Source organism: Zootoca vivipara, chromosome 1, assembly GCF_965207765.1.
Source record: "Zootoca vivipara chromosome 1, rZooViv2.hap1.1, whole genome shotgun sequence".
In the NCBI taxonomy this organism is placed as follows: Eukaryota; Metazoa; Chordata; class Lepidosauria; order Squamata; family Lacertidae; genus Zootoca; species Zootoca vivipara.
The window spans coordinates 7,071,386-7,091,440 of NC_142582.1; the positions used below are offsets into that span (position 1 = coordinate 7,071,386).

At 43.4% G+C, this 20,055-nt stretch overlaps 1 protein-coding gene across 1 annotated transcript; it reads left to right on the top strand.

Moving 5' to 3' along the window:
• Positions 1-626: 626 nt before the first annotated feature.
• Positions 627-19,994, top strand: IDH1 (isocitrate dehydrogenase (NADP(+)) 1). The gene is made up of 9 exons (XM_035138359.3): positions 627-784; positions 7,148-7,275; positions 10,424-10,715; positions 11,113-11,218; positions 13,411-13,588; positions 15,098-15,249; positions 16,490-16,630; positions 18,177-18,339; positions 19,145-19,994. The coding sequence occupies exons 2-9, from the start codon at positions 7,154-7,156 to the stop codon at positions 19,236-19,238; spliced, it is 1,248 nt and encodes a 415-aa protein (XP_034994250.2). The 5' UTR covers positions 627-784; positions 7,148-7,153; the 3' UTR covers positions 19,239-19,994.
• Positions 19,995-20,055: the final 61 nt, after the last annotated feature.

Here is a 20,055-nt window from a genome sequence, read left to right on the forward strand (position 1 = left end):
CTCAAGGTGTGACCTGAAATATGTCAGCTTTCTTGGATTTTCGGAGAAAACAGCAACATCTCTGGCTGTGACAGGCCAGGGCTTGGCGGTTCTTGTTTTTCATTGCCTTGAAAGCCTTTCCCCTCTTCCTACCAGCCAGGTGCCATTCTCTGCCCATATCTAGGCACTGCCCCTTAGATCCCAGGATCCTCACATTCAGATTGTTCCCAGCTTGGGGAAATACTGCGCGGTGCCACCACGCAGCCTGGTGCCCAGGATCAGATTGGCGGTTGCGTTGCGCCTGGGCGCTCAGAGATGCGTTACACTTTGCAAAATATCTAAGCGCTCCTCCTCCTCCCAGATCCCCAGCAGTGAGCGGTTCTCGTTCTTGCGGATCGTCAACTTCCTCCTTTTCCCTGCTCTGCATTTTTGGTTCCTTGCCCTCCCCATTGGCAGATCGCCCCCAAGGCCGCCCTTCCCTTTCTCCGGGCGCGTTTCCTTGCAAGCTGCGTGGGAAGCGCGCATTGGCGAGGCAGGATCCTCCCTTCTCCTCTCAATGGGGGAATGCGGCGGCACAGGCGGGACTAAGGCGACGGAGGGCCGCCGAGGGAGGAGGCGTGGCCCCAGCAGCCCTTCTTTTAAAATCAGCCACGGGCACCAGCTTGCAAGCGCCCTGAGAACGGCAGCAGCGGGCAGTGTTTGCGGTAGGGACTCCGGCGCAGAGCTCAAGCGGTGAAATCTGCATTGACTTCGCCTTCAAGACCACCGGAGACGTTCTGTGACTTGCATCTAAGCCGAGAGAGAGGTGAGTCTGCTGGATCCCAACTTCTTTTGTCTGCGTGTCTTCTCTCTCTCTCTCTCCCCATTGGTACGGACTATGGGTGGGTCGTCATTTTCCGTTTGCAAACCACCCTGCAACTAAAACTAGACAGACAAAAGTGCCACATTGACCTATGCGTAGCGTCTTCCTTTTTGTTATGACCCCCCCCTTCCCCGCATCTTTATTTTTTATCTCTTTGTCCGCGCTTCCCTGCCAACCCCACCTCTGCAAATTGTAGACATCAAAATGGCAGGGAAGGCCGTTGACACGGCACCCCGTAGAAGATTAAGCTAGCCAAGCTGAGCTTGCATCTGATCGGTTGGGGATCGTTTGATGTAGATAGGTTCCTTTATAACATGCTGTACCCTCGTACACAGTGTCGTGTCGGTGCAGATGTATATGGCTAAAGGATTGCCCTCCCCACCTCTTTCAGTTCAGCACAGGTTTTCTGCATAGGGTGGTGCCCTGCATGGTGTTAGTACGGCAGCAGAAGAACCAGTGGGTGGTTCATTATTCCAGATTAATTGACCCCAATGGCGCGACTTTAGATTGCATGCCTGCGTTTCAATCAAGTCCATGAAATCCCAGTACAAATCTATTAGACAGCTAAATTACACAATCTGAACACGGAGGATCCTAGTTCCGTGTTAGGATTTCAGCCGGCTTCTATCTAAACTGTGCCCTTGGCAGAGCTGGTGTTCCAAACGGTCTATCCAATAGTCCTGCTTGACTATAATGTGTTTAAGATCTTGTCAAAGCATCCAGGTGCCTCTTTCGATTGAAAATACCTTTTGCTTAGCAGTGCAATATTTTGTTGTTGTTGTTGTTGTTGTTGTTGTTGTTGTTGTTTTACATAACTGGTTATCTTTATCTGTGATACCTTATCAGTATTTTATGCCAGTTTTGCAAAATCTCCACTTTCAAATTGCTCTTCGACTTAAAGGAAATGTAGACTTAAAGGAAGTAGAGAGCGTACCATTTTGAAATGGGGATTAAATTTGCTTATTACTGGTACTTTTTTATATATGTTGGAAGCTGCCCAGAGTGGGGGGGGGCAACCCATTCAGATGGGTGGGGTACAAATAATAATAAGAATTATTGCATTTCTGCTGTGCAATTTTTGCATTGCTGCACAATGCACTGCAAATGCATTCTTTTCCAATTTAAATATTTCATTCTGGTTTTTCACAATTGTATGGAATCTGTCTCTGTGGTAGCTAGTAAAAAAAGAACAGAAAGCATCTAAATAGAAATTGAAGCCACAACATGGCAAACTATGTAAGACTGCAAGAATTATTTATATTTATAATCCTGCCTTTCCTCCAGTTAACTCAGTGGCAATCACTCCAGTGAGCGTCAAAACAGAGTAGCGATTTGGAGTCCCAAATTTCAGTGGCGGCCTGTGCAATGCCAAAATTCAGCACCTGCCTCTCGCTTTCCAGACTACATTATAGTTGCAGCACCACCAAGGCTTCTCACCCAGTGCAACTGAGCAGGTCATGCTCCCCTAAATCCCCCTCTGATTTCCAGCTGGGCCTCCCAATGCCAAGCCCAAGATTTAAACCTGTGGGGAAACCTGTGGCCCTCCAGATGTTGTTGGACTACAACTCCCATCCCTGGCCATTGCTCTTCCTGACACTGGCTGATGGATGTTGAGGTTCAACAATATCTGGAGACCCCCAGGTTCCTTACCCCTAACCTTTGCACTATGCTGGATTTGTTGTTTAGTTGTATCCGACTCTTCTTGGACCAGAGCACGCCAGGCACTCCTGTCTTCCACTGCCTCCTGCAGTTTGGTCAGACTCATGTTCGTAGCTTCGAGAACACTGTCCAACCATCTCGTCCTCTGTCGTCCCCTTCTCCTTGTGCTGGATAGAGTATGTTTATTTCTGGTTTTTATTTTGGTATGAGCTTTCATGTGCATGCACACTTCTTCAGATACACTGGAAACAGAAGTGTCAGACCCTTACCCCCACCACCCTCTGTATATATATAAGGGTCTGACACTTCTGTTTCCAGTGTATCTGAAGAAGTGTGCATGCACACGAAAGCTCATACCAAAATAAAAACTTAGTTGGTCTTTAAGGTGCTATGAAGGATTTTTTTTATTTTGCTTCGACTCAGACCAACACGGCTACCTACCTGTAACTATTTCAGGTTTGTTTTTAAAAAACAATTTATTCCTTTTTTCCAAATAAACAACACACAAACAGAAAAAAACCAAATTACAATTCCTCTTTTCTCATCTCAATTCATTACGATCTGCCGAGCTGTGACTTCCCTCCCCCCGTCATTCGGCTTTGTTTCTCACTCTTATCTCGCAGTTCCTTTTTACCCACATTTTAAAGCAGTTCGTAGGATTTATTTCAGTCCTGCAAGTGTCTTTAAACTTCTACAGTTCTTCTCCATATAGTCAATGAATTTACGCCATTCCTTTTGGTACTTTGTCTCTCCCTGGTCACAGATCACGCAGATCAACTTTGCCAACTCTGCATAGTCTATCATTTTCGTCTGCCACTCCTCAATCGTCGGTATCTCCTGTAGTTTCCATTTTGGGGCTAATAAGGTCCTTGCCGCGGTTGTAGTAGACATAAATAATCTCTGATCTCTTTTTGCGATTTCCTCTCCTACTAATCCCAATACAAAAGCTTCCGTTTTTTTAGGAAAAGTATACCTAAACATCTTTTTCAGTTCATTATATATCATTTCCCAAGAGTATGCTTATTTCTGAACTCAAGACTGCTTTCCAAATGTGTTCCTTGCACCCAGGTATTAGTTGGGCCCAGTATTATTTTATAGTAAAACTCACCTTACTGAGGTCATGTTCATACAGGTGTTTGATTTGCAATCCGAAAGACCTCCCTTTAAATTATGAGTACTGGTGTCAATACTTCCCTTAAAGCCCTCATTTTCCATTGCGACACACGCACACATTCCAGGGAGAAAGGTATGCTATTCCTAAACTAGCAAAATGCTTGGAATTATGGTGCCTGAGGAGGTATGTTGCTGGGATCCCTGGCAAGGCAGAATTGCAGTATTATTGGCTATCTTGTCAGTATGTTTTTTTTTAATTATGTTTTTATCATTGATGGCCCGTAATGTGTTTTTAATATTGTATACCGCCCTGGAATCTTCTGAAAAAGAGCGGTTGATGATGATGATGATGATGATGGACAGTATATAAATGATGATGGTAATAATAATAATAATAATAGTACACTTATTGTGCAGAGCTCACATGCTTGCAGGAGTCTCCACCTGTATCATCCTGCCCCACACATTAAGATCTTTGCCCAATGTCCCACTCTATCACTTCTATCAGAGGGTGAAGTTTGTCATAAGGGTCTGGCTCACACATAATGCTAAACCAGGGGTGGGGAAACTCTGGTCCTGGGGGCAAATGTGGCCCTCTAAGCCTATGTATCTGGCCCTTGGACTCTTCCCAGGCCACACCTGCTTTGCACCCTCCTACCGTATTTAGCCTACCGTACAAAGGTAAGAGTCGAATTTTTTTGCCCTCCCAGCCCCATTGGTTTCCTACCATAGTGGCAGCAGTTTGCTCAGCAGCAATCGGTCGCTGTGATCAGTGGTTTAGCTGCGTTGTATATTGAATTGTTACATAACTCCGTGTGTGCACACAGCCAGTCACCTGTGGTGATGAAAGTAATTCCATGAAACATTGTGATATGTAATTGTGAATGAATAATCCTGGTTGTTACAAGCAGGAAACTTCTCCAGGGAAGTTTTCCTGGTGCCTTAATTATACACTGTTAGGCACCAGGCAAAATGTTCCTTTTTAACCAGACCTTTGGTTAATTTGATTGACATCCTATGCCCTTTTAAAATGTGGTTGTTGTTGGGGGGGTGTTATTGGGTTGTGGTTTTTATTTTGATTTTGTAGTTTTATATTTTTATTTTATTCTGCGAACCGCCCTGAGACCTCCTGTTATAGGGCTGCATATAAATTCAATAAATAATAATAACAATAAAGAACACTAGCATGCACATTGAGTGAACAATAACTTATAAAAAATGTGCAGAGTACAGCCTAAAGCATGATCTTTTTTATATTATTTATATTTTATTTCATAAAATTTGTACACTGCTTGATTGTAAAACAAAACATAAAACAGTAAAATCATTAAAAAAATACAAACCTACCCTAAAACATACCAAAGTTAAAATGCTAAACAGATTAAAATTACCTCAACTTTCTAAACATCTGGGTAGGCTTGCCTAAACCGGAATATTTTTAGCAGGCTCCGGAAAGGGCACAGTGAAGGCGCCTGCTTGATCTCGAGAGGCAGGGAGTTCCAAAGTCCAGGCGCTGCCACACTAAACAATTGAGGTCTTACAAATCCAGAACAGGTATCATGTGACACCTGTAGTGGAGCCAATTCCACCGATCGAAGCGTTTTGAGTGGGCACATGTAGAGCAAGGCAATTTTGTAGATGAAGATAATTTTTTTGCTTTGAACACAAGCATACAATAAATGGGAAATATTTTAAAGCAAAAATGGCCAAGTCATTGCTCTTTCATAACCAACAGTAGTAAGCAAATACCTGTGGGGATTATAAGTAAGCCATGGATTGTTTTTGAACAGTGCTTTTGTTGACAGGGATCAAGGGCCAAGTTAGGAGCTGCAATTTTCCCTCCTATTTACTTGAATGCCTGGCTCTCTCGCTTTCAGAAAAGTAATATACAGAGGAACTTCCTCTTACCAATCAAAGGTGTGCGAGGGAATAAGAAGAAAAATCTGCGCTGGGTGTACCTTCACTACTGCAGTCTCCATGCGACATACAATTTTGCAAAGTGATCGCATTTGGCCACTTCGTTTCAGCAGGCCTCTTAACTTGCGGGGGTCATTCACTTGCCTGAACAGATCCTGTTTGTGCTCCCGTGTCACAGATGGCAACTTCTGCTATCTAAAAGGCATACCGTATCTTGGAGCTTTAGGCTGCATGCGCAGGCATCAAAGCGGCCAAGATCTGTGAGCTGTCATGTAAGGCACCTTGCAAATCTTAGGCACTACAGTATATGATTATTTAAACTGAGACGTTTCAAGCCATTGTAACTGTAACTGGCATGGCTTTGGTGTTTTTTTTCAATTTTTTATTATTTTTATAAAACATAAAACAAAATATAACACTATCAAAACAACAACAACAACAACAAAAATACAAATAAGAAAGACAAAAACTTTCATTAATCTTGACATCTGTTCTACTCATTGTGCTGTGACTTCCTTGGATCCTCTCTGCTGCGATTCACTACTAATCCTATTTAGCAATTCTATTTCATAATCCATTTATCTTAACTTATAATTTCACAAATTCTTAATTATACTAACCATTGATTATTATCATTTCATCTTTTCCTTTATCTCCAATCCCTTACCTAAGCTACAACTTCTACTATATTTCAAAATCCATATCTTACTAATCAATCACAATAATATATTTCTTCAAATAAACTTTAAAACTCTTCCAATCTTCTTCCACCGTCTTTTCTCCCTGGTCGCGAAGTCTCCCGGTCAGGTCAGCCAGTTCCATGTATTCTAACATTTTCATCTGCCACTCTTCCACCTGTAACTGGCATGGCTTTGAAGGAAGCTTGCTAAAACCTGCCATAGCCCTCCTTAATACTAGGAGACATGTGGCTGGAAGCGCCGTAGAATCTGCGGACTTTGTGCTCTAGTGCATACCTTTACCAGGGGAAATACCCGGTGCCTTAATCCCATGCAATTCTAGGAATGTCTGAAGGACAGGAGCCATTTAACCTTTCCAAAGGCAATGGGAAACAATAACTACACCGGTCTGGAAACGTCTAGATTTCCCCCTGCCTGTTATGGCTGTTAATGTTGTGGCTGAACTGACCTTGAATACTCCTCTGCCTTCTCCTGGCTTGCTGCTGCCCATTCCCCCTTGGTGCAAGAGGGGGGGAAAGATGGGTGCTATTTTGGTTGCAGACAGCAGAAATGTCCAGTTCGATATTCTCCGGAGTGGTTTATGCACACAGGACAATCTGGGCTTGTGGCAGATACATGATCCTTCCCCTTAACAATACTCAGAGATAGTCCAGCTATTGCAGGTCATGTAGATCCAATGGAAAAATAAACTCCATTCTATGCTCCAAGAAACTACAAATTTTTTTTAAAAAAAAATCAGAATGGAGCATGAATGTCCATAACTTACCTTTCCTGCCCCCAAAATCTGAATTTCACTGGGATCATTCCAGACATGAACACCCCCTTCGTAATGTCTCTGTTGCCAACTAGCAGCTCGATTTGATCAATGGATGTCACAATAATCTGTATTTAGTGTCTGTGTTTTCTCCCTCCTTATTAGCTCACAATGTCTAAAAAAATCCATGGCGGATCTGTTGTGGAGATGCAAGGAGACGAAATGACCCGTGTGATCTGGGATCTGATTAAGGAAAAGCTGATCTTTCCCTACGTGGATCTAGATCTCCACAGGTAACTGGATTTCCACAGGTCCTCTGTATTGTGGGGAAATGTCCAGTTTTTACATGTGTGTTTGTCGACTGCTTAGCTCTTGTATTTGGGAGAGTCTTGCTTGATAGTTTCTTTCTCTCTTGGGGACTATCCAATCCACATGTTACTTTTGCTGACCCCAAGATTGATATCCACTTTGAAATGGTGTGCCGTGATTAGAAATAATTGTCTAATAGAGGCAAATTCTGTTAAGTACTTTGTGACTGTGTGTTCACAATGCTGATTCTCAAATGTGTATACCCTTTACCAGATGGGCGGGGTATAAACAATAAATTTATTATTATTATTATTATTATTATTATTATTATTATTAGAGTGAGATCTTTTAGTTTGTAAGTTCTTGTAAGTGGCCAGTACAAACATGCTTAGAACTAGAGGTTACATGCTTCTGTTGGCCAAACGTCTCCTTTAAAACAAAAACCTCAGGGTCCAGGGAAGCTTGAACTGCTCAGAAAATAGGAACCTGCCCAGTGTTCCTTGCACTGTCCTCCGGCCACACAGCCCAGGAGTTTTTTCATGCACATACCAATTTAATAGTTTTCATGCTGTGCCGTGGCTCTGTGAATTAAGTAGGCAAACTGAGTTGCCACTTTCTTTTCTTGCATCGCTCCTGTGCCAAATTGGCACAAAAGCCTGCCACAAGCGGCAGCAGCGTAAGAGGTTTGCAGTTCTTTTCCATGTGCTAAGGAAAGACCCGGGTTTTGGTGTTCTGTCTCTCTCCTGCAGCTTATTAACAGCATAGGAATTCTGCAGTGGAGTCTGGGGAGAGTAGCAACACAATAGGCAGCTTCAGGTTTATGTTTGATCTGCTCTGTGAACTAATCCACCCCAACCCCACAACAGCACTTTCACCCATTTTTCTGCTTCTGAAGAGCTCTGACAAATGTTATGGCTATTCAGAAGAACCCCACCCTCGCTGTCACCACCTGGGCATCATCTGTGAGCTAGAAAACTGTAGCCACAATGACTCATCCCCACTTTCTTCAGCCCTTAAACCACGTGGGCCTGCGGTGGGCATTTACAGTATGGGAGGGGAAAGTCAACCTGCTATTTCACACATTGTTGTTGGAAACAAACCACTGCCTTACCAGCACGGAAGTGACCTCCCTTTGGCACAAGCTTGGGCGGTGTGCGTGGAGGTCCTGGGCTGTCCCTAACTCACCGAGGGCTTGAGACCCATCAGCTCCCCTGAGTCAAAGCTGTTCCCGGGATGTGGCTGCTGTCGGAAGCTGACAGCTTCTAGGACAGCCACAGTGTAGAACTGAGTGCAGGTTGGGGGCCAAAGGTGGACAAACTACCCCAGAAGGAGCACAATGTGTCCCCCACCAGAGGTACCCCCACTCCCCTGACACCACACACTGCCAAAGCTATTGGCAAGAATACTGTGGAGAAAAGTACAGCAGAATCTTTTCAGTGCATCCATCAGTTGTACATTAAACCGTTGAGTCTTTAACCTTTCCCCTGCTTCTCTTGCACTTTGCTTTTTGTCCCAGATACCTGCCTAACCAGATGTACTGCTTTGCTTGTGCTGACGCTGCCAAAGCAGAAACGGTATCTGATAGCATAGCTGTACAACCCCATACATCTGAGTCCAGACACATCTTCATTCATTTGTTTTTATTTGAAGAAGAGCACCAACATTGCTGTCCAAGTGGCTTTTGCTCATTCCTCCAAGTGTTAACTTCATGAAATTATCCACTTTATGAAGGAGCTCCTTCTTTCATGGGGACTCCAACTCCCATCAGCCTCAGCAAGAAATTGCAGGGGTGATGGGAGTCAGGGCCGTCTCGAGCAGGTCGGGCGCCCTGGCGCGGAGATCGCTCTGGGCCCACGCCCTCGCAGCACAGCTACCATACGGCTTTGCCGTGCAGCGCCCCCCCTGCCAGCCCGGCGCCCTGCGCCACCGGGACTGCACCTAGAGCCGGGCCTGATGGGAGTTATGGTTCAGCAACTTCTGGAGGGCCAACGGTTCCCCACACCTGCAGAAGATGGTCATTTTTCTTGGTTTGTTGTGCCATTTCCTATCTCTACTATGCTTTTTGAGCATGTTTTCCACCCTGAACTATGATGTGCATGTTTAGTAAGGCCTTGGATGGGTTTGTAACAGGGTGGATTTGATTTAAATCAAAATGATTTAAATCACGATTTAAATCACTAGTCAGTAAGGCCTGATTTAAATCATAGTTTTCTACATAAAGACTAATTCTTGCTGGTATAACTTTAATATGCAAGTAGATGAAGATTTTTAGAATAGCAACTTTTCATATTAGTTTTTTATCCCCAGTTTAATAGGTTAATCATTCATATTTGGACAACTTTACTGTTGTACTTAGGAAGGAGAAAAATAATAATTACCTTAATAATAACAATTTAAACAGATTTACTCAACTGAAACAATAACATTACAGCATATGTTATTTGCTTCAACAAACATCCATGTTTGTTAACTAATTTGGCTAAACATAAACAATATATATATATTTTAAGAAACTTAGACTGTCAGCCCAGCCTACACATGAAAAACTTAAATACTGTCCACTCCAAACAATCAGAAAAATATTGTTTCTATTCTATTCACTGAACTTCTTGAAACTTAGCACTGAAGGGGTTGTTTCTGTATTCATAGGTTTGTAGAACAATAGGGTTAAGGTCTTTTTCTCAACTCTGTTCATGTTATAACATTTTTGCTGTGAAGAAGAGGCATGTGATCTCTGTTGAGTCAAATTCAGTTTTGAGAACTGCAAAAGTAAACCAAGCATCTGTGATAATATCTTGTAGGCAGAGAAACTGCCCAATAATCTTACAAAAACCTCTGGAAGAGCATGACATTGTGAATAGATTAATGGAATTTATTTACCCCCAAAATTAAACATATACAACCTTATTCTACATAATTAAAAAACTAATCTTTATATCATGATGGAATAGCCTTTGGATGGTAATATATTTTCCTCAAAAAGCATTTTATTTTAAAAAATATGATTTAAATAAAAAAAATCGATTTAAATTTAAAAAATCCGATTTATTTTTTTTAAAAAAAAATCATTGATTTTTATCCACCCTGGTCTGTAAGGCACTTAACAAATGACTGGGGTTTTTTTGCTTGCAGCTATGATCTGGGCATAGAGAACCGCGATGCAACTGATGACAAGGTCACTGTGGAAGCTGCAGAAGCTATCAAGAAATACAACGTAGGAATCAAGTGCGCTACTATCACTCCGGATGAGAAAAGGGTAGAGGAATTCAAGCTGAAGCAGATGTGGAAATCTCCAAATGGAACGATCCGAAACATTCTCGGGGGCACAGTCTTCAGGGAAGCCATTATCTGTAAAAACATCCCCCGACTAGTGTCTGGCTGGGTAAAGCCCATCATCATTGGCCGTCATGCTTTTGGAGACCAAGTGAGTCCTTCACGCAGCATTTGGCATTTATGGCTTTTGCTGTTGAGATTTTGTATGGTTAGGGAATGCATGTGAAAGAGAGCAAAATGCAAGAAAATGAATCGTCACAAAGCTTGTCTCTTACAGATTTTTGAACTGAACTGCAATTCTTGTTAATGATTAAAATAGATTGAGCCGTGTTGAAATCTCTGCAAGCTACAGCTGTGGCTGTTTGCCTTGGTCTGGAAATCATTTAAAGGAAGTACTAATTCCCCCTTCTTTCTTCCCTGCAAAGGGAGAATAATGGAAATCTGACCTGATACATACATGCTATATAATTCTGGTAGGGAGGGGGTACTGGAAAGTTGGGTGTTGATCATCCCTGACCCAAGCGGCCACTTTGTTTGTTTTTCTGCAGTACAGAGCCACAGACTTTGTCATTCCTGGCCCTGGAAAGGTAGAGATGACCTACACACCGAAGAATGGAGGCAAACCCATAACTTACTTGATCCATAACTTTGAAAGTAAGTGTTGGATTATAGAAAGGATATTTGAATGTGGAGAATTAGGGGGGGCTTGTAGCCTGAATAATGGATTGAGCCAGACCTTCAACTAGGGATCCACAACTGGGGAACCTTGACCCAGTTGCCCCCCACCCCAAGTTGCCAATGTGGGAACAGAATGCAGAGGAACTGGTAACTATGGTGATATTCAATTGAGTCTTCCTCGCTAGACCTGCTGAAGTTAATGGACATAACTTAGTCATGTTCATTAACTACAGTGGGTCCACTCTGAGTAACATAATATTAGATCAAGGAGCACATGAAGTATGAGAAAACCAGCATTTCTGTTCTGTACATATTGTTCTGTCACCTGTCACCATTGTTCCTGTTGCATACAGACCTGTTCTTTTCTGCCAGAGGCAAGGGCACAGCCCAGGAATCCAAAGTTGCTTTGGTGTTGCTCAAACAGTTGTGAAACTGGCGTCGGTGGTTGCAAAACCAACTTGTGATTTCCATGTGTTTCAATGTCTTGCTTCATTCTGCACAAGGCAGTGCAGTTTGGGGTAATTCTAGCTTTGATGTGTATAGATAGGATGAAAGGACTACAAGGGGAAGGATTGATTCTAGCAATCGCAGGCGGAGTTCTTGAAATCTATGTTTGCGGAAGGATGGGAGTTGCTGCACTGTTTGCCTGTCTGGATTGCCCAGGAGTCTTGAGAGATTGGACTGGAAGAATGTTGCAGAAGGGATGCAACAGAGTCATTTCCATCTTGGTTCCATGTACATGTTGGAACCAAGAAACTCCTAAGAGGCTAAGAAGATACAGCTCTGAGGAAGAGGTTGAAAGGAATGGAATCTGCAAAGGAAAAGAGAGAGCCTGAAGAATGTAGACGTGGCCCAAGTCACTTACCGCCCTCTCATGATGGTTCCATAAATCACATGGACAATATCTACAGAGCACTCTGAATACTCAAAGTGCTTTACAAATGCATACTATCCATAAGCATTAAATGGGTGTTTGGTGATTCCTGTCTGAAGGCACTGGAGGTTTGTGCTCACGTGTCCCAGAAAGTTATGATCAGGTTCTTTACTATTCTTAAAGGGGGAAAGAATGCTGCTTTCTGCCTTCTTAACTCCTTTAGTGTAGCTTGGGGAAATTGCTAGGAGGCTGTGTTTGCATGGAGAAGCAGTCGATTTCCCAGCCTTCTGTATAAATGAGAGGCTGCATTCATTTAAGCTGTGTACTGGATCTGTATGCTTAGTATATGGTTGTGTTCATTGATGTAGAGATATAATGAATGCTGCATTGAACTGCACATATATGCCATGCATCAGGGCGCACAAAAATAATTGGTGGCTGCAGAACAGTCCTTAAACATTCTGGGAATGTTCCCTGTACGCTTTCTATCCATTGAGCCATGGCCATGAATGAACAGTTGTAGGCCGTGTGCCAGCTTGCAGACTGTGACAAGCAGAGACTGGGTGGAATCTGTTCAGATACACTGAGGTTTTTGTCCTTCCTCCCCACCCAGTCTAACTTCATACTTTGCAACTCCTCAGTGGTACTCCAGGCATAAAAAAAAGAGAGAGAAAGCCTGGGAAATTGCAAAACAATCAATACAATAACCCTGTAAGGTATGTCAGTATTATTTCTGTATTTCAGATTGGGGTATAATAGAATAGCCTAAGACCATCCAGAGCTGAGATTTGAACTAAGGCAGCCTTCCTCAAAACCCTCCTTAACCATTAATTACTGTTGCATTACATTGCACGCATCGATGCGTGTTCTAAGCCCTGCAGAATCATTCCAAGGAGGTCAATTGTCATGTCAGAGTAACGTTCGATTATCAGTCATCATTTTAGTCGTTCAGGTATGAAATTATCGTCAGAAGGCATTCCAGTTTCTGAAAAAGACTGATTTAGAGTCCTGTTTTATTTTAATTTTAATGAGAAAAAGGAGTAAAGATTAAAACACACTTAAACGAGTTTAAAAAATCATAATATTTATTGAAAATGTTTTTATACTCGCCTTCATTTAAAAGGATGTCAGAGTGGTTTGCTGTTTTCTTAAAATGAAAATATATAAAAATATTGGGGGGTGTCAGAGAGGAGAGGAGCACACTATAAAAATACCGTGCTGCTCAAAAGCAGATGTTTCTGTTCTACCTGACTCCTTTTTTTTTACTTTCCTCTTTCTCTCTTCTGTGGTATAGATTGTGGAGGTGTGGCTCTGGGAATGTTCAACCTTGACCAGTCCATTGCGGACTTTGCCCACAGTTCTTTCCAGATGGCGCTGTCTAAAGCATGGCCTCTCTACATGAGCACCAAAAACACAATTTTGAAGCGTTATGATGGGCGTTTTAAGGACATATTTCAGGAGATCTATGAGAAGTAATCAATATTTTGTTATATATTCATCTTGCAGGCATATCTTTGTTTAAAGAACTGTATCGTTTCTTATAAGTCTGATCTTTGAGTCTTTGGTCAAAAAGGTCTTCCTCAAAATCTCACATTTTTATCTTATTTCTTAATGCCAGTGGAAGCTGAACCAGTTAGTCATTCTTTTTGCAAAATCTCTTTCTGTTAACTCCTTCAGAAACATGAGGTGGAAAAAAGCTATTGTAAGGGGAAGAGAATATAGGGACCCTCTTCCCCTCATCAGAAGCAGCCCCTCCCCACTCAGCAATAACAGCGAGGATGCTCAGGAGTCTAGTCAGGAAGTGGAGAGAGAGGGCCGGGGCTCTCTCAGCACGGAAGAGCCCCTGCAACACAGGAGGGAGGAAGAGAGAGGGGGGGAAAGGGGGGAGAAGGAAAACATGGAGTGTAGACCCTTTCCTCCGGTTCCGGAATTACGCAAGAGAAGGAGGGGAAAGAGATTTGCCGTCCCAAGACTCTTATGCTGGAGGCGGTCCAGGGGCGGTCCAGTGCCGGATTCTGCGTCGGACTAAGCAGACATGTTGTACATACCCAGCTCACTGTAAATAGACTGCACTAAATAAAAACTGCTAAAAGACAAAGCATGCGGAGCGTCGTTACTCTAGAATAGCCTCAACAATCCCGTGACAGCTATGAACCTGAGTGAATGAAGAACTGATTTTCATATTTTATATGAAAATAAACTGCACCCAAATAAAAATCCAACGAGAGAGACACTGGAGGCCCAGACATCAAATTCAGTCCCCTAAGGTTCTTTGCCTGCCTTCCATCCTAACCCCAGATCCCAAGGACACCCTTCCAGGCTAAGACACAGGCATAGGACTCTAGATCTGCCACTTCTACACTTTGAACAGGAGATGATGCCTGGACAGAGCTCTCTCCCTGTACTGTGGACCATGGCTCCTTGCCACTGCACTGACCACACTGGAAGGAAATGGTAGTCTGCAGCTTTGCTGCTGATCACTCTGTAGAAGAGGATGAGGGATTGAGGAGCTACAGAATCCTAGTTGCAGGAGGTCCTTGCTGACCATTTAGTTCAGCCCCCTGCAGGAAGTTCAGGTAGCATCCCCAGCTGTTCAGCCTCTGCTTAAAGACCACCAGCAAAGGAGAGCCCACCAATGCCCATCAGCCCCAGAAAACATGGTCAATGGCCAAGGATCATGGGAACTTGTAGTTCATCTGGAGGACCAAAGGTTCCCCACACCATCCTTTAAGTACTTGGATATTGGACTGCCGTTGCTTTCATGAAGCTTCTCATATTCTGACTTAAATCTGCCCTCATGTAACGCAAGCCATAAATATCGTAAGGTACATTAGCACGAAAACTCAGGCAGATTTCCTCCCCTTCCTCACCGCATCCCCACATGCTTTATGCAAGATGTAAGCTGCTTTCCCTTCTTCTCAAGGGTTGTATATACTGGACCTGCAATTTTCACCTGTGATTCTACTTCCCTTCCCTTCCAGGGAGTACAAGTCACAGTTTGAGGCCAAAAAGATATGGTATGAGCATCGGCTGATTGATGACATGGTGGCCCAAGCGCTAAAATCTGAGGGAGGATTCATCTGGGCCTGCAAGAACTATGATGGGGATGTGCAGTCTGACTCGGTTGCCCAAGGTACGATCCACCCCTCTCTTGTAGCAACTTGATAGCTTGAGATTAAATTCTTTATCTTTGGCAAGGCATGGGTTGGCTGTGTGTGGAGTGACTCAATGATTGTTGGGACATCAGAATAGCCCTGTTAGAGCAGGCCAAGGAACGTCCTTGGCCCAGCATTTTGTTTCAAGCAGTGGGCAGTTAGATGCTTCTGAAAAAAGCCTACAAAGACTACAGTTCCTGGTGGCAAATGTGCCAGCTTTCACATGGCGCAGGATTTGTCACAGAAGGGGAAAGCAACTAAATTCCCTGCTGTATACAAAACAAGGTTGTTCCCTTGTACAGATGATGGTACCCACTTAGCTATGTAAGAATATTCCAGTCCAACAAACCTTTCTACATCAAACATGAATGTGTACAATGGATCAGCCAGCAGGGAGTTGTTCATAATTATTGTACATAATGTTGATACAAGGAAGACCTATTTCCGACAAATATTTCTATATCAGCAGTACATGGCTTCCAAGAATGGCAAGGGGCCACCAGAGAGGAGGACATGGTTCTCTGCCTTTAATCAGTGGCTCAAAGCAAGTTTTGCTGTTTCTTTACTCTGGTAGCAGCCATAACATTTAATGGCTATGTTGCCCTTACCCAGGTATTGTATGCGGCCTGTAACAGCAAGGAAAATGTATGCTGCTTGCTTGAGTATTGGGAAGCAAAACTGGTCTTGCCACACTTACGCGCTTGGGAGGCAGGAAGCTTTCTGAAGGAATGGAGATGAGGCTAAGAGGAAGAGTTAGCAGAAAATTCTAATTGTTAAGGAGCTAGCCTTGCTGGAAAGACAAGTGGGTGTTTGCAATTAGCCTTAAGGTGAATTGTCATAGAATTACTACCGTATGTAGCCTAATGGCAGACGCGATGCTGTTGGCCCTGACAACTGTCCCACATGGCTCAGCAATTTACAGAACTCCTAAGGGCAGTGACTTCTGCATAGCATTTGATCATATGCCTTTAGGCCACTACGATCCTGTAATCAGAATTTTATTGCCGCCTTCCATTTCACCAGTGGAAAACACTTTGTGAATTCCAGGCAAATTCAAGCCAGGTCCAGCTAATTTGTAAGACATCTTCATATCCATCCTTTGATCTTCTGCATGAATGAAGGCTGTTGAGACACACCAGGTTGATTTATTCGCCCCGCCTGGTACGCCATGGAGGAATATGCAAATAACTGAAGTTTTCAGTGTATTCTCCTGCCCAGGTTATGGCTCCTTGGGGATGATGACTAGCGTCCTGATATGCCCAGATGGCAAAACTGTTGAAGCTGAAGCTGCTCACGGCACAGTCACCCGTCACTATCGCTTGTTCCAGAAAGGTCAAGAAACCTCTACTAACCCCATCGGTAAGTTTGCTCCCAGCTGTCTCAGCCATACCTAGAAAATGTCCATGAAGCATGTTTTGCCACAGCGTATTCCTAATAATAAAAGTCTTGTTTAGATCTTGTGCTTATTTTGTTAAGCTGTATCTATTGGTATGGAATATTATGGCCATAGGAACAGCGAGTTCTGTCTCCACTAGTTCAGGGTCCCTTTACTGCAAGGATTACTGCTAGTGCAAAGGAAGTCCCCCCTTCCTCCCACCTGTGCCCCCCAAATCTTTTTCATCAATTTATCCAAGTCTCCAGAGCAGATTTCAGAGAGGGCATGGAGGCAGGCTCCTGTTGTGGTAGCAGTCATCCTTGCACAGATAGGACAAGTTAGTAGAATACTGCCCCGTGTACAGGGTGAAATCCAGTGCTGCCGTTTCACTTGTAGAATGGCTTTTGATCCAGTGTAGGGATCTTCCTGTGCTGGCGTGGAGAACCCACAGCAGTCTGGGACAAATTTTGGGCAAGAATCACCTCCCCTTCTTTTACACTAGCGGACATCTCTATTAAGAGTCATTCTGCAGATGGAACAGCAGTAGATAAGAGGGAATGGAGTCTGCAGATTTGTCAGATAGCAAAATAATCATGTGGGGTGCATGCTGTATAGTTTGCACAGCACAGATGAAAATATTGCTGTAGTGTGTGGAATTCAAAATGAATAAAGGCAGAAACTTACCTTCCAAGTCCCGGACTGCAGAATCCGGGACTGGCAGCCGTGTGACACCGGAAGTTGCGTCGACGCAACTTCCGGTGTCGCTCTGCCCATCTATGGGCACCAAAAATGGCCGCCGCCAACACCGGAAGTCGCATTATGCACTTCCAGACATGCGTAGATGCGACTTTTGAAGCCGGCAGCCATTTTTTGTGCCCATAGAAGGGCAAATCAGAAAGGAAAAAAATGGCCGCCGGCAGGAGAAAATAACGGAGAAAAACGGGAGACGAAGTGATACGGGGGACCACCGGGAAAAGGTAAGTAAAAACGGGGGTTTCCCGGGGAAAACGGGGTACTTGGCAGCTATGGGCAGAAACCCAAACAGTTTCCAGGATTCAAGTAGTCATTCTGCATTTATAATATAGTAATGGTTCCAGAGTGTCTCAGGAAACGCGTGAGCCAGGTGAGAGGTACAAGAAGTAATGTGTGGCAGGAAAGAATTTAACTTCTACTACTTGGATGTCTTTGTCGTCATTCTCTTAATGGGAAAACACTGAAACGGAAATTGGAAATCTTGACACCATTTGAGGAATGAGATTCCCATATGGGGAGATGCAGATGGGTCGCAGGGCCATTATGGCTGTGTGTCAGGAGGCTACTTGCTAAGATACTCCAGAGGAAAACATTTCACAGGGGAAGTTTTGATAATTCAGTTCAAGGAGTGCAATCGCCAGTTGAAATCAAAATTAGATTGTTAGGTGCTCATGGTACAGGAGGGAGTAATGTGATAATAGAGATGGTCATTATTTCAGAAGTGGAACTGTTGGCTCAATTCATCTTTTTTCCCTCTCTCCTTTTGACCTTTCTCAGCATCCATCTTTGCCTGGACTAGAGGTCTTGCTCACAGAGCAAAGTTGGATAACAACACAGAACTTAAGAACTTTGCTTCTGCCTTGGAGGATGTTTGCATAGAGACCATTGAAGCTGGCTTTATGACAAAAGATCTGGCTGCTTGCATCAAAGGGTTACCCAAGTGAGTAAACTCAGCCCATTAGGAAAGCTTGATTTATCTTCTTTTGAAAAGGAATTTTGTTACTACATAAAGGTAGAATTTGTACAATCACCAAAAATCTAAACTGCTTGTATGGTGTACGTTGCAGCATAGACCTGAATTCCATCCCAAAGACAGGCAATTAGAAGAACTGAAAAGAGAACTACTCGGGTCTCCAGTAAAATATGACTGCAGTGTTCTAAGTCATTCTTTCCCAGGGTCGTAGCAGCTACTCCTTCTGCCAAATTGCGAAAAGTCTTAGTCTGTATTTCATGCTAAAGTCGCCACACAGGCCCAAGGTTAGGGAACATGCATCTAAAATACATTCTCATGCCTATAAATGTAGGTTTTCGAGAAAGGAATGACCCCCGTTTTTTCTTCTTAACCAAAGGAAAGGAAGCCTTGAGATACTAGATCAGGCACCCCCAAACTCGGCCCTCCAGATGTTTTGGGACTACAGTTCCCATCATCCCTGACCACTGGTCCTGTTAGCTAGGGATGATGAGAGTTGTAGTCCCAAAACATCTGGATGGCCGAGTTTGGGGGTGCCTGTACTAGACTGAGGGGTGGAAAGGAGTGGATTGAGGATTCACCCCATCCACGAATGGGAGAAAAAATTCAGATGGCATAAAACATTGTCAAAACATTTCATGCACATGTATGGAACAGCCAAACTTTGTGCCATGCTGCTCCTGACTGACACAAACCTGCAAAACTAGCTAAAGTTTAAGATCAATTTTAAATCTCATACTATCATAACATTTACGGTTTTCTTTCTTCATTTCAGTGTGAAGCGCTCTGACTACTTGAACACATTTGACTTCATGGATAAACTTGCTGAAAACCTAAAGGCAAAGCTCTCTTCCCAGCCAAGACTGTAAGGAGCAGGCCTCAAGAATTGCTCTGGAAAGAAGGTTGCCTGCCACGTGAATGAATCGCACTGTCGTGTAGTATAGCACTTGAGGGGGAAAATATGTCTACATTGTCAGATTTTGTTTTTTGTAAAAAGGCACACAGGGCAGGCTAGATGGCTGCCTCTGAATTAAGCTGTTAGCCTTCTTGCCAACCAAAACCCGCAGTGACAGACACACACTGGGGGTGGAGATGAGTTCTACAGTGAATGATTTAAATAATGGAGTAGGTTTTATATTCTAGCTGGATGTTGGGCCCTTGCTGGAGTATATAAAGCATTGCAAGATTTAAAAACCTAGTGAAATTGGATAAAGGCTGCAATCCTAACCTCAGTTGCCTGAGAGTAAGCCCTAATGAGTTCAGTAGGCTTTGCCTCTGAACAGACATGGGTAGAAGTGCACTGAAAAGCCTTGCGTTGGCAAGATTGTAAGAGGATTCTACTAATGTTAGGGTTGTGAATATTTGCCACAGTTCATTAGGGCAAAGACTTAGACAAATGCAGTCCTTTTCTTATGTATAGTACCCAGGTTGAAGTGCAGGAATAATTTACTCCTGTGTTTAGGCCAGGTGTGTTTTATTTCCTTTCAGATAGGTTAATGGTGCAGTTTCTCAAACTATTTTCAACCATTTGAACATTCTTTTATTCTCATTAAACATTGTCCCGTCCATGGCTCCTATTCTCTTTTTATGGGGGATATTTGGCATAAATAAACTACTAATATCCATCCCTAAGTGTCATCTGGTTTCTGAATTGTAAGGCGATAACTGGTAAACTGCAGTTCAATT